The 13,449-nt window shown below is 43.3% G+C and overlaps 1 protein-coding gene across 1 annotated transcript in view; it reads left to right on the top strand.

Moving 5' to 3' along the window:
• Positions 1 to 13,449, top strand: part of timm23a (translocase of inner mitochondrial membrane 23 homolog a (yeast)) — a 41,768-nt gene that overhangs the window by 25,105 nt on the left and 3,214 nt on the right. Inside the window, exons 5-6 of the mRNA XM_043678737.1 lie at positions 2,769 to 2,827; positions 4,218 to 4,328. Of these exons, the coding sequence (XP_043534672.1) occupies positions 2,769 to 2,827; positions 4,218 to 4,328 (170 nt within the window). The remainder of the gene's footprint in view (positions 1 to 2,768; positions 2,828 to 4,217; positions 4,329 to 13,449) is intronic.

A 13,449-nucleotide genomic window follows, 5' to 3' on the forward strand; every position in this document is an offset into this window, starting at 1 on the left:
GTTTTGATATGTTCATCCTCATCCCAACACTGTTTCCCTCCCCACCCAGCTGCAAGGCTCATGAGATTAAATTCCATGCACATCGTTGCATGACTACTCCTGATTACCAATGTACTGGGGGAAAGAAGATTTACAATAATCATCCCAGAGCTATGTACATCCAGGGTTGTTGTTGACTTAACAAAAATATCTTAGCCAACTCTGAACAAACCTAACTTTTGAGTTTTTTAAAAAACCTTTGAGCATTTTCCTATTTTAAAAAAAAAACAAATCCATGCTTCAGGTTTATGGTATTGTTGCACCTGGGCTCTCAGTAATCCTAAATGAGCAAATCAAATGGGCATGAAAAGTCCTTTGGAAAGTGCAGGCGGATGCTGAGGAAAGTGCTTGGTCTGACAGACATAAAAAGGCAACTTCCAGTTCCTTTTGGAGTTGTTAATTCTCACTAGAAACTATCACGATGGTTTGGCTTTGGGGATTCTGGAGTGGTTACTCAGAGCAGAATTTGCATTGTTTTTCATTTGTTTACTTAGTACTTGCATTTAACTAACTGCCATGAAAGGGTTTTTACTGTAACTCCTGGTGATTGTACTTTCAAAAGTTATCAAGTTTCTTGCAAAACACAGTTAATTTCATGACTTTTGTTTAACTAAGTATGCTTGATCATATTCAACATTTTTTAACAATTATTCTGCAATAGGCACTTGCTGTGGGATTTGCTGTCGGTGGTGGTAGGGGGTGGGATGTTATGGGTCATTCACTTTGGAGAATATCTTTAACATCAGCTGGTTGTCTTAATATCCTGTTCCTATTGAGCTGTGACTAGAATTGGTGATTGTAATGAAGAATGCAGGAAATTGATCCCAACTAGCTTGTACTTTTTGTGATCAAGCTGAACCAAGCTCCCCACCATATCCTTCCATCCCCAGAATCCTATTTAGCTGCCTCCTGAACCCAGTTTTACTGTTCTCTTAAATAATGTTCCTTGAGTGGCACATAAATAGAATGAGTATATTTACAAAATGTCTCCTTGAGTACACCTAATTTTTGAAATAGTTCTTCACCTCTTAACGTGCTCTGTGTGTATCTGCTTTATTAAATGCTGTACCATATCTCCCACTGACTGTACAGAAGTTTACCCTGGGTCACTTTGGAGTATCCAGCTTTATCACAGGCCAAACCAGTGAATGTTTTCGAGAAGTTGGATACATTTCTTGGGGCTAAAGAGGTCAAAGTTATAGAGAGAAAGTGGGAACAGGAGACTGATCTTAACGAATGGTGGAGTAGGCTTGAAGGGCTAAATGGCCTACTCGAATTTTCTATTTCTTATCAGGCTAATGGTTACTGGAAGTTTTGCAATTATATAAATGGTTTGGATGTGAACATAGGGATGTATAGTTAGTAAGTTTGCAGATGACACCAAAATTGGAGGTGTAATGGACAACAAAAAAGGTTACCTCAGTACAATGGGACCTTGATCAGATGGGCTCGTAGGCTGAGGAGTTTAATTTAGATAATTGTGAGGTGTTGCCTTTTGGAAAGGCAAATCGGGGAGGACTTATACACTTAATGGTAAGGTCCTTAATGGTAATGGTAAGGGAGTGTTGCTGAACAAGAGACCTTAGAGTGCAGGTTCATAGCTCCTTGAAAGTGGAGTCACGGGTAGATAGAATAATGGTGTTTGGTATGCTTTCCTTTATTGGTCAGAGCATTGAATATAGGAGTTGGGAGGTCATATTGTGGCTGTACAGGACATTGGTTAGGCCACTTTTAGAATATTGCGTGCAATTCTGGTCTCCCTGCTATAGGAAAGATATTGTGAAACCTAAAAGGGTTCAGAAAAGATTTACAGGGATGTTGCCAGGGTTGGAGGGTTTGAGCTATAGGGAGAGGCTGAGTAGGTTGGGGTGGTTATCCCTAGAACATTGGAGGCTGAGGGGTGACCTTGTAGGTGTATAAAATCATGGGAGTTGTTCGGGTAAATAGGCAAGGTCTTTTCCCTGGAGTGAGGGAATCCAGAACTAGAGGGCATAGGTTTAGGGTGAGAGGGGAAAGATTTAAAAAGTTACCTGTGGAGGAAATCTTTCACGGAGAGGGTGGTGCGTGTATGGAATGAACTGCCAGAGGAAGTGATGGAGGCTAGTACAATTGTAACATTTAAAAGACATCTGGGTATATGAATTAGAAGGGTTTAGAGGGATATGGGCCAAGTGCTGGTAAATGGGACGAGTTGGATCAAGGGGTCTGTTTCCATGCTGGTCATGCCTATGACTTTTGAACAGTTTTGAAATTTGTCTCGGAAACCTTGTAACATGTGACTGGTTTATCCATTTATGGATATAGACTGTGTTGTTTCTTCAATGAACTGTGCTGCCAGGGTCCAGCCCCTCATCAAACTCTGTTATGTGGCCTTGACCTCAACTGATGCCTCATGTTCCAGTACATTCCTATCAAAATTTTCACCCCTCCCTCCCTCCCTCAATTATGCTTTCCTTTTTCTCCCCACTGTATGTTCTCCCTCAGTATGGAAGCCATATCACTTTCAAGGTCTTACTTTCTCAAATCTGTGCCATAATTCCATATTTTTAAGAGCTACGAAAGCTAATGCTGGCTACGCCTCCATTACTTCCTTAAACCGTTCCCCTCAGCTATGCCTGCCATTTTATGGGTGATTTATATTTTTTTCCAACTGAACTTCTATGAAAGTGCACTTTTAAAGCTTGTTTGGCCATTTTAAAGCCCTCAAAAGAAAATGTCGTCTTTTGCAGAATCCTGAATATGGTCACAAGACAGGGAGCTCTGTGGGCCAACACACTTGGTTCTTTGGGTAAGTGATTAGCTATTTCAGACATTGTGTCAACTATTCTGAAAAGTACTTTGTAATTCTTAATAATTCTGTACATTTGTGGTGCACGATAAACAATGGCAAGGAAATACACAAGAAATTTCAGATACTGTGAAGTGTAGAGAAGCAAAACGTTGGAGTTTATATCCTCCGATCCCTAAAGGTAGCAGGACAAGTAGATAAAATGACATAAATAATCTTTTTTTCCTTTTATTGGAATAGGATATAAGAATACAGCACTGTGGAATATTGGGTTAGACTCCCAACTTGAGTACAGTCTGGTCAATACTTTGTAAGAACAACATGATTGCATCAAAAAGAGTTTTAAGAGGATGTTACTAGGAATGGAGAATTTTGACTGAGGAAAGATTGGGTAGGCTGGGATCGTTTCTTTGGAGCAGTGGAGTCTATTTCATTTGAGATGTGTATAAATTCAGGACTCTTGAGGATTCAATCTCCCTTCATTGAGAGGTCCTCACTTAGAGGCTGTAGATTTGCGCTAATTGATAGAAGGATTAGATGGTGATTGAGAAGGATTAGATGGTGATTGAGAAGTTTTCACCGAAAGAATGGTGTGAGAGCTGATTTACTGTCAATCTAATTTTATTTAAAAAAAGAACTGCAGATGCTTGAAAACCAGAAATAGGTAGAAAACCTCAGCAGGCCCTGCAGCATCTGTGAAGAGAAAGTAGAGTTAACATTTTGGGTCCAGTGACCCTTCTTCACAACAGTTCTGTAGAAATGTCACTGAACCTGAGAAGTTTACTCTGCTTACTCTCAACAAGTGTTGCCAGACCTCCTGAGATTTTCCAGTGACTTCTGATTTTTGTATCTGACTCTGTTGGACTCAGGACTTCAGAATTAATTCTCACAGAGTGGGCAACACCAGCAAAGTTAATATCTGTTGCACATTGAGAATGTAGTAGGCCAGTTAAGAATGAACCACAGTATAGGAGTTTGTCATATATCGGCCAGACCAGTTCAGACCACATTTCTTTTCCTACAGGATATTGGAGAATGAGTTGTATTGCTAAGGGCAATCTGGCAGCATTATGGCCACTTCCTGATTTAGTTTTCTTATTCTCTGTTTCTTGTTTCAAGCTGAGTTTGAATTTTCAAATTGAAATTAGACCTCGGAGACTTTAATGTCATACTATGTCCGAGAGTTATTTCTTTGAGATAATTACCAATCCAGTGGCCAGGACTAATCACCACCAATATTATTACACTGCGATACCTGCATAAAGTGTCTGCTTCATGTTTGCATGTATGTATGTGCATTCATGACTTTACTGTGTGCTGGACTCAAAGGTGCATTGGCATCTTCACTTGTTTATAGCTGTGACGCTTATACCTGACTGTTTTGCTGCAGCTCTCTTGTACAGCACATTTGGTGTTGTCATCGAAAAGGTTCGGGGTGCAGAGGATGATCTGAACACAGTAGCAGCAGGATCCTTGACCGGCCTACTCTATAAATCCACAGGTAAACAAGCTTGGATATCAAAGGCTCACTAATCTGGGCTAAGCTTGCTGATCGGAGTTATTTTTGGTTAGCACCCCAAATCTATGACAGAATTAGAGCTATGCTTCTATATGTTGGAAGAAAGGCAACAGTTTGCTTGTTTGGAAGACAGCTACTTCCTAAATCTGATAATTGTTACAATATTTTGGTTTGAAAACTAACTTTACGCTATTTTAGAATTCTTATTTGTATAAAGAAATAATAAAAGATTCTTAGCGAGTTTTGATAAGATTTGTATGTCCGGTTGAGGCTCTAGATGTAGGTTTGATTGCTGAGCTGGAAGGTTTGTTTTCAGACGTTTCATCACCATAATAGGTAACATCTTCAGTGAGCCTCCGGATGAAGCACTGGTGGTGTAGCCTACTTTCTATTTATATATTTGGGTTTCCTTGGGTTGGTGATGTCACTTCCTGTTCTTTTTAGACAATAGATAATAGGTGCAGGAGTAGGCCATTCAGCCCTTCGAGCCTGCACCGCCATTCAACATGATCATGGCTGATCATTCCTAATCAGTATCCTGTTCCTGCCTTATCTCCATAACCCTTGATTCCACTATCCTTGAGAGCTCTATCCAACTCTTTCTTAAATGAATCCAGAGACTGGGCCCCCACTGCCCTCTGGGGCAGAGCATTCCACACAGCCACCACTCTCTGGGTGAAGAAGTTTCTCCCCATCTCTGTCCTAAATGGTCTACCCCGTATTTTTAAGCTGTGTCCTCTGTTTCGGCACTCACCCCGCAGCGGAAACATGTTGCCTGCCGCCAGAGTGTCCAATCCTTTAATAATCCTATACGCCTCAATCAGATCCCCTCTCAGTCTTCTAAACTCAAGGGTACACAAGCCCAGTCGCTCCAGTCTTTCAGTGTAAGGTAATCCCGCCATTCCAAGAATTGACCTCGTGAACCTACGCTGCATTCCCTCAATAGCCAGAATGTCTCTCGCCTACCATGGGGAACCTTTATCAAACGCCATTTATACCACATCCACTGCTCTACCTTCCTCGGTGTGTTTTGTCCCATCCTTGAAGAATTCGATAAGGCTTGAGGTGTGACCTGCCTCCCTTAAAGCCAATGCTGACTATCTTTAAGTAAACTATGCTTTTCCAAGTAATCATAAATCCTATCTCTCAGAATCTTCTCTAATAATTTGCCCAACACTGACTGGTCTGTAATTCCCAAGGTTACCCCTATTCCCTTTCTTGAACAAGGGAGTAACATTTGCCACTGTCCAATCATCTGGTACTACTCCAGTGGACAGTCGATATGCAACCAGCAGGAAATTTTGAATCATCTCTCAGGCACTCAATCAGGTTCCTTGTGGGGCTGCCTTCCAGCAGGTGGTTGTGACAAAGCTTTCTGATGCAATGAATAAAAACAATGAATTTTAGACAGTCTCTTCTTCAATATGATAAAGAATACTTGGTATTACATAAAACTAGAGAAATACTTGAGTGTTTTCCTAGGCTCCCTAGTCAGTTAGTGTTATGACTCTGTTAAGCAAGCCTAAGCAGGAAGTCAGCAGTTTCAGTGCTGTCTCTGCTCGGTTGGCTGATCTCAGTGTGGCAAAGCAGTTGCTACAGTTCATTTGCATAATTTTGGGATTGATTGGATTGAGGTAGGGTTTCTGCTCCTGGTCAACCCCCACTGTGGATTGTTTGTATGACTGTTGCGCGGAGCACTAAGTTTAAATGTGTTGTGCTCATGTGGCCCCGCCTAACAATGTACTCCACTGTTCCTTATGGCGCAAGAATAATTGTTGTGTAATTTGACAGATATGTACACAGCTATCTCAACCCTGCAAGGCAAGCTGCTGACCTTGCTAGCTGAGCTATCAACAGTGTGTCTATCTGCGCGCACACACACAAGGCTTATTTGTACCTGATTATATATCAGCAATTGGCAGAATGTGAGGGACCAAAGTTGAGAACATAGAACAGCACAGCATAGTACAGGCTCTTCAGCCCACGATGTTGTGCCAAGAATTTACCTTAATCCAAGATCAACCTCACCTACACACCCCTCCGATTACTGCCATTAATGTGCTTGTCCAGTAGTTGTTTAAATGTCCTGAATGTCCCTGACTTTACTACCACTGCTGGCAGTCCATTCCACACCCCACTCTCTACATCAAGAATCTACCTCTGCCATCTTCCCAAACCTCCTTCCAGTCACATTTAAAATTATGACCCCTTGTGACAGCCATTTCTGTCCTGGGGAAAAGTCTTTGGCTATCTACTTTATCTATGCCTCTCATTACCTTGTACACCTCTGTCAACTCGCATCGCTTGTTTCTTCTCCAAGCTCCCTCAACCTTTCTTCATAAGACAGCCCTCCAGTCCAGGCAGCACCCTGGTAAATCTCCACTGCACCCTCTCTAAAGCATCTACATCCTTCCTATAATGAGGCAACCAGAACCAGACACAATATCCCAAGTGTGGTCTTACCAGGGTTTTACACAGCTGGTTAAACCTTGCAGCGCTCAATCCCCCTGTTAATGAGAGCCAAAACACCATATGCCACCTTAACAGCCCTATCCGCTTGGGTGACAACTTTGAGGGATCTATGTATGTGGACCCCAAGTATGTTCCTCCACACTGTCTTTAACCCTGTATTCAGCATTCAAATTCGACCTTCCAAACTGAATCACTTCACATTTATCCAGGTTGAACTCCATCTGCTGCTTCTCAACCCAGCTCTGCATCCTGTCAGTGTCATGTTGATCTTTTATGTTGATCTTAAAATGTCTCAACCTGTTTGTTTGTGGAGCTTTATGGACAATGGTTTAGGTGCATTGAGTCGAAACATGAAGATATGATTCAGCTGGAACTGAAACCATTGGATATGCTGAGCCAGGAGTTGTGCTGTCCAGGGTCATTGCAGTTTGTTCCTGTTTGGTTTTTGCCCACATGCTGATAGGGGTATCAGTTCAGCGACTGTTGCTGGAGAATGCTGAATGCTATTTACGCAAAGTGAGAACATGCAACAGAAATCATTGATAATCACTTGGCTTGATCTTGTATGTGAGATAAATGTTACCGTTAGCTAGCAGACTGAAGAAGGATGAAAAATCGAATGGAATAGAAAGGCCACAGCTCAAAGAGGCCACTTGCCTATTGAGTCTCTCCGAGTTCTCTAATAACACTTTAAAAGAGGAAATGTAACTTTTTCACTACATCCTCCATAACAATAAATCCTCTGTGTCTGCAAAATCACTAATCGCGAATTTGCTTATCTGTGCCAAAAAATAAGTAACAACAAAAATCAACATCCATGAGCAAAAAATGTTTAGCCTTTTTTAAGAAGCTCCACACACTCTAATTTAATCATTCATGAGGATTCTTGGGCACAGAACCTTTGCGGATACAGAGGAATGTATTTGCAAACAAAATGCTTTCACATTGAAGCAATGACATGACCCTGGAAACTTGTTCTCAGCCAGTCTTGTGTTTATGTAAGACTGCTAAGGTACAATTTAAAGATTGGAGGGTTTCCACCCAGTTGAAATGGGGAGGCTCCCACTTACAGGATAGCACATCTAATCTCAGTCCATGTAAAATTATATAGATAAAAGAACCCCAGTGCTGGGGTGCACCCTAAAGTTGTGTGCGTATAGTACATCCGTGGAGTTCAGGCATAACATTGAGTCATTAGTGAGGAGTGCACAAAATAGGACAAAGATCCAGACAGATACTGGCCATAAATAATTCACTGGAGTGGTGAAGCTGTGTCTGACTTGTGCTGCTCACTGCAGTTTATTGTATAGTACTGAGGTCATGGCAGAAGTATCCCCATCTCCAAAGTACACGATGATGTAAACAGCCCAGTCCAAGGAAATCGCTGTCCTACTCAGGCGAGCAGGAAGGAACTTCGATGTCATTGGTGACCTGTGACAGGCTAGATCCAAAAAGGATGGCACTGGAAAAGCACAGCATCTGAGGAGCAGGAGAGTTGAGCCCTTCAGGAATGTGAAGGGGGAAAAGGGGGTGAGAGATAAATAGAAGGATGGGGCTGTGGGGAAGGTAATAGGTCGGTGGGGAGAGTGGAGCGGATAGATGGGAAGGCTGGATTCCCTACTTGATAAACAATCTGTATAAAGACACCATCTGCTGTGTCCCTTGTACCTTTTGCACTCCACCAAACTAAAATATTCATAAATATCTTGTGGCACACCCAAGATTCCTCCCTGTGGAACTAGAAAAGCTATCATCGAAACTAGCACCACTTCAGAATCTGATTCACAGAACCTGTGCAATAAAGTTCTCTCATTCCCATAGTGCCATGAAGGCTTTTTCAGAGGTACAGTGGATAATGTAGACCAGTATATCCAATTTTACCATTGAATAGTGGATATTGTGAGTGTTTGGTATTGGTGTTGTTGGCTGTTAGAACAGCCTTTTCCAGTTTGAAGTTACTGTAATTGTTAGTTTTGTTGGTGCAGAGTTGAATATGATCCTGTTGTTCAGTGAAGGTACTGTTGACCTTTTGGGTAATATGTATTATTTGCTGTTCAGAGTATGAGACTGTACCTGCCAGATTCTCTCCTTGGGGAGGTGAAATAGCTGAAACGTTATTATAATTTCTACTTCATGTGCTCATTTGCTTGTCTTTAAATTGTTCAGAAATGGTTGCCATCTTGCATGTGCTGGCAGTGTATATATTTTTGTTGAAAGCAAATTGCTGCGGATGCTGGAATCTGAAACTAAAAGAGAAAATTCTGGAAAATCTCAGCAGGTCCGGCAGCATCTGTAAGGAGAGAAAAGAGCTGACGTTTCGAGTCTAACTGACCCTTTTGTCAAAGCTGTGACCTTACCTGCTGAGATTTTCCAGCATTTTCTCTTTTGGTTATATATTTTTGTTGCTGGTACTTGTGCTTTGACGTCTAGTGTGCCTGAGCAGAATTTAATAGAAACTGAGAGCCTGAGGGTTGCGCAGCATTTAGGTTGAGACCGGGTTGATCCATGCAAGGTCCTTATGTATTGTGTAATTCTCACTGGTTCTGCATTTCTCATCACTTTGATAATTTGAACAGTTTTGGAAGTGAGTTTGGTCCCACAATTTCATCTAGCCAGTCGTGGAGCCTTATTGGACAAGTTCCCACTGGACTAGTTAGTGGCCCTGAGATGGCTATGTATCTCGAAGAATACTGACGGTAGAGCAGTCTCAGCTGTAGAACTGAATTTGATACTGTTCCTGCTTTTTTTTATATATAACCTCATTAGAAGATCAGAAATCGAATGTGATCTCCACTTCTTCCTTTTTCAAGTTGCAACATGTATTTTAAAACTATCAGACAGATTCACCCCATGTCCATCTCCACCAATCTTTGACTCCCCTTGCCCCCACCCCCCTCAACTCATGCAAGGTGAAGTAAAAGTGCAGCATTCTTGCCCCAGTTCCTGTTATATGTTAGAGAAAGCTGAAAGGTCTGAAAGTGGATAAATCATCCAGACCAGTTGGACTATGTCCTAGGGCTCTGAAGGAGATGGCTGAGGAGATTGTGGAGGCATTGGTGACTTTTCAGGAATCACTGGATTCGGGTAGGGTCCCAGGGCATGAGAAAATGGCTCATGTAACACCCTGTTTAGGAAGGGAGAAAAGCAGAAAAGGGGAAATTATAGGCAGGTTGGCCTGACCTTGGTAAGATTTGAGAGTCCATTACTCGAATTCAGGCGACGGGAGCAGAGAGCGGAAGAAGCTGAGCCTGGTGGGAAGGTTAGTGATTTGTTTAAGTGGGTGCGATGTAAACCTGAGACCCTACACCGTAGAGCCTCCCTCCCACCCACCTCCCCTAACCTTAATAAAAGTCTGTAGAGTCGATAAGTTTTTTAGGTTTTTTTTTTCTTGCTCTCTCTCCCTTGTGTAGAACTATCTGGGCTTTTAGAATAGCGGGGTATGGTTATTAGGGCAGTCGCATGTTCCTCCTGCGGAATGTGGCAGGTGAGGCACAATATGTCTCCGCTGGCCACATTTACGGGAAGTGCACCCAACTCAGCTCCTCGAAAAAGGGAACTGGAGCTGGATGAACTGCGGATCATGCGGGAGGCTGAGGAGGAAATAGAGAGGATGTGCAGGAAGTTGCTCAATCCTCAGGTACAGGATAAGGACATCTGGGTTACAATCAGGGGGCAGAAAGGGAACGGACAGAGCAGGGATCTCCTGTGGCCGTTTCCCTCAGCAATAAGTATGCCGTTTTGGATACTGCTGGTGGCAACAGTCTACCAGGGAAAGGCCTTAGTTGTCAGCTCTCTGGCACTGTGGCTCAGAAAGGAAGAGGGGGAAGGGGGGAGAATAGAAAAGCGCTAGTGGTAGGGGACTTGATCATTAGATGGATTGACAGGAGATTTTGTGGTTAGGAACGGGACTCCCGGAAGGTATGTGTCCTCCTCGGTGCCAGGGTCCAGGATGTTGTCGATCAGGTTTACAGGATTCTGAAGGGGGAGGGTGAGCATCCAGAAATCGTGGTACATATTGGCACCAATGACTTAGCCAGGAAAGGGATTAAGGATCTGAAAAGTGACTACAGAGAGTTGGGATGGAAGCTGAAAAGCAGGCCGAGTCACATTCTCAGGCTTGCTGCTGGTGCCACGAGACAGTGAGGTGAGGAACAGTAAGCGACTACAGCTTAACATGTGGCTACGTGTCTGGTGCAGGAGGGAGGGCTTCAGATACTTAGACCATTGGGATGCCTCCTGGGGAAGATGGGGTCTGTACTGGAGGGGCACAAATGTCTTGGGTGGGAGATTTGCCCGAGGGAGGGTTTAAACTAGTTTGGTGGGGGGATGGTAGGAACAGAGCTACACACCTTGTGGAGGAGGGTAGTTGTAGATGAGGCAGTGACAGGATCTGTCAGGAAGGTTCTTTACATGATGGAACACAGACCGGTTAAAGTGTGTCTGCTTTAACGCAAGGAGTGTCAGAAATAAGTGATGAACTTAGCCCCAATGACTGATCCATGCTCTATGATGTTGTGGCCATTACAAGGACATGGGTTTCACAGGGGCAGGAATGGTTGTTAGATGTTGTAGGATTTAGAATATTTAAAAAGAACCAGGAAGGGTGACAAGAGGAGGGAGTGTAGCATTGCTAATCAGAGTGCATCACAGCTACAGAAACAAAGGCTGTTGAGGAAAGTTTGTCTACGGAGTCAGTATGGGTGGAAGTTAGGAACAACAAGGGAGCAGCCACCTCATTGGGGGTCTTCTACAGACCCCCTAATAGCAGTAGGGAGATTGAAGAACTCCTAGGCCGGCAGATTTTTGGAAAAGCGCAGGCGTAGCAGGGTTGTTGGGACTTCAAATTTCCCAATATCGACTGGAACCTCCTTAGTGCAGATGGTATGGATGGAGCCCTTTTTGTCAGTGTGTTTAGGAGGGTTTCCTTATTCGGTATGTAGACAGGCCAATGAGGGGGGAGGCCATTTTGGATTTGGTGCTTGGCAATGAGCCAGGACAGGTGTCAGATCTTGTGATGTGAGAACGCGTTTTGGTTACAGTGACTACAACTGCCTCACATTTACCATAGCCTTGGATAGGGAAAGGAGCAGTTACCATGGGAAAATATTTAATTGGGCAAAAGGAAATTATGACTATCAGATAGGAGTTGGGAAGTACGAATTAGGAGCAATTGTTCTACAGAAGGAGTACTGCAGACGTGGAGACTATTTAAGGAGCAGTTGCGAGTGATGCATAAATTTGTTCCTCTGAGACAGGCAAGGAGGGGTAAGATTAGTGGGCCTTGGATGACGAGAACAGAGGAGTTCTCATCAAACAGAAGAAGGCAGCTTATGTCAGGTGGAGGAAGTAAGGGTCTAGCACATCTTTAGAGAATTACAAACTTACTAGAAAGGAGCTCAGAAATGGACTGAGGAGAGCCAGGAGGTTTGGCAGAAAGGATTAGGGAGAACCCAACGGCATTTTACTCATATGTGAGGACGAAGAGAATAATCAGGAATAGTGCAGGGAACTTGTGTGTGGAGTCTGCACGTATAGGGGAAGCCCTGAATGAGTTTTTTGCTTCGGTTTTCACGAAGGAAAGGGACCTTGTGAATGAAGACTTTTAAGGAGTGAGGAAAACGGGCTTGAACAGATCGAGATTGAGGAAGTTGATGTGCAGGAAATTTTGGCGAACATTAAGATAAGTTCTCAGGGCCAGACCAGATTTATCCTAGGTTGCTCTGGGAAGCAAGAAATGAGATTGCTAAGCCGCTGGCAAAGATCTTTGCTTCCTCACACTCCACGGGAGTCGGACCAGAAGATTGGAGGGAGGCGATTGTTGTTCCTCTTTTCAAGAAGGGGAATAGGGAAATCCCTGGCAATTACAGACCAGTCAGTCTGTCTTCTGTCTGTGGTCAGCAAGGTTTTGGAAATAATTCTGAGGAATAGGATCCATGACCATTTGGAAAAGCATTGCGTGATTCAAGGCAGTCAGCATGGCTTTGTGAGGGCAGGTCATGCCTCCCAAATCTTATTGAGTTCTTTTGAGGAAGTGACGAGACAGGTTGATTTAAGGTCGAGCAGTGGATGTGGTGTACATGGACTTCAGCAAGGCATTTGATAATATTCCCCACAGTAGACTCATTCATAAAGTAAGGAGTTATGGAATACAGGGAGACTTGGCTATCTAGATTCACAATTAGTTGGCTGACAGAAGGCAGTGAGTGGTTGTAGATGGAAAGTATTCTGCCTGGAGGTCCGGGGTGAGTGGCGTCCCGCAGGGCTCTATTCTTAGGCCTCTGCTCTTTGTAGTTTTTATAAATGACTTGGATGAGGAGGTAGAGGGGTAGGTTAGTAAGGTTGGAGATGCCATTGATAGTATTGACTGGTGCAGTGTGACATTGACAGTATGCAGAGTTGGCCTGAGCAATGGCAGATGGAGTTCAACCTGGATAAGTGCCAAGTGATGCTTTTGGAAGGTCAAACTTGAATGCTGGATTATAGATATAGGATTAAAGACAAGATTCTTGGAAGTGTGGAGGAACAGCGGGATCTACGTGTTCAAGTGCATAGATCCCTCAAAGTTGCCACCCAAGTGGGATAGGGTTGTTAAGAAAGCATATGGTGTTTTGGCTTTCATTAACAGGGGGAT

Source organism: Chiloscyllium plagiosum, chromosome 38 (assembly GCF_004010195.1).
Source record: "Chiloscyllium plagiosum isolate BGI_BamShark_2017 chromosome 38, ASM401019v2, whole genome shotgun sequence".
Lineage (NCBI taxonomy): Eukaryota > Metazoa > Chordata > Chondrichthyes > Orectolobiformes > Hemiscylliidae > Chiloscyllium > Chiloscyllium plagiosum.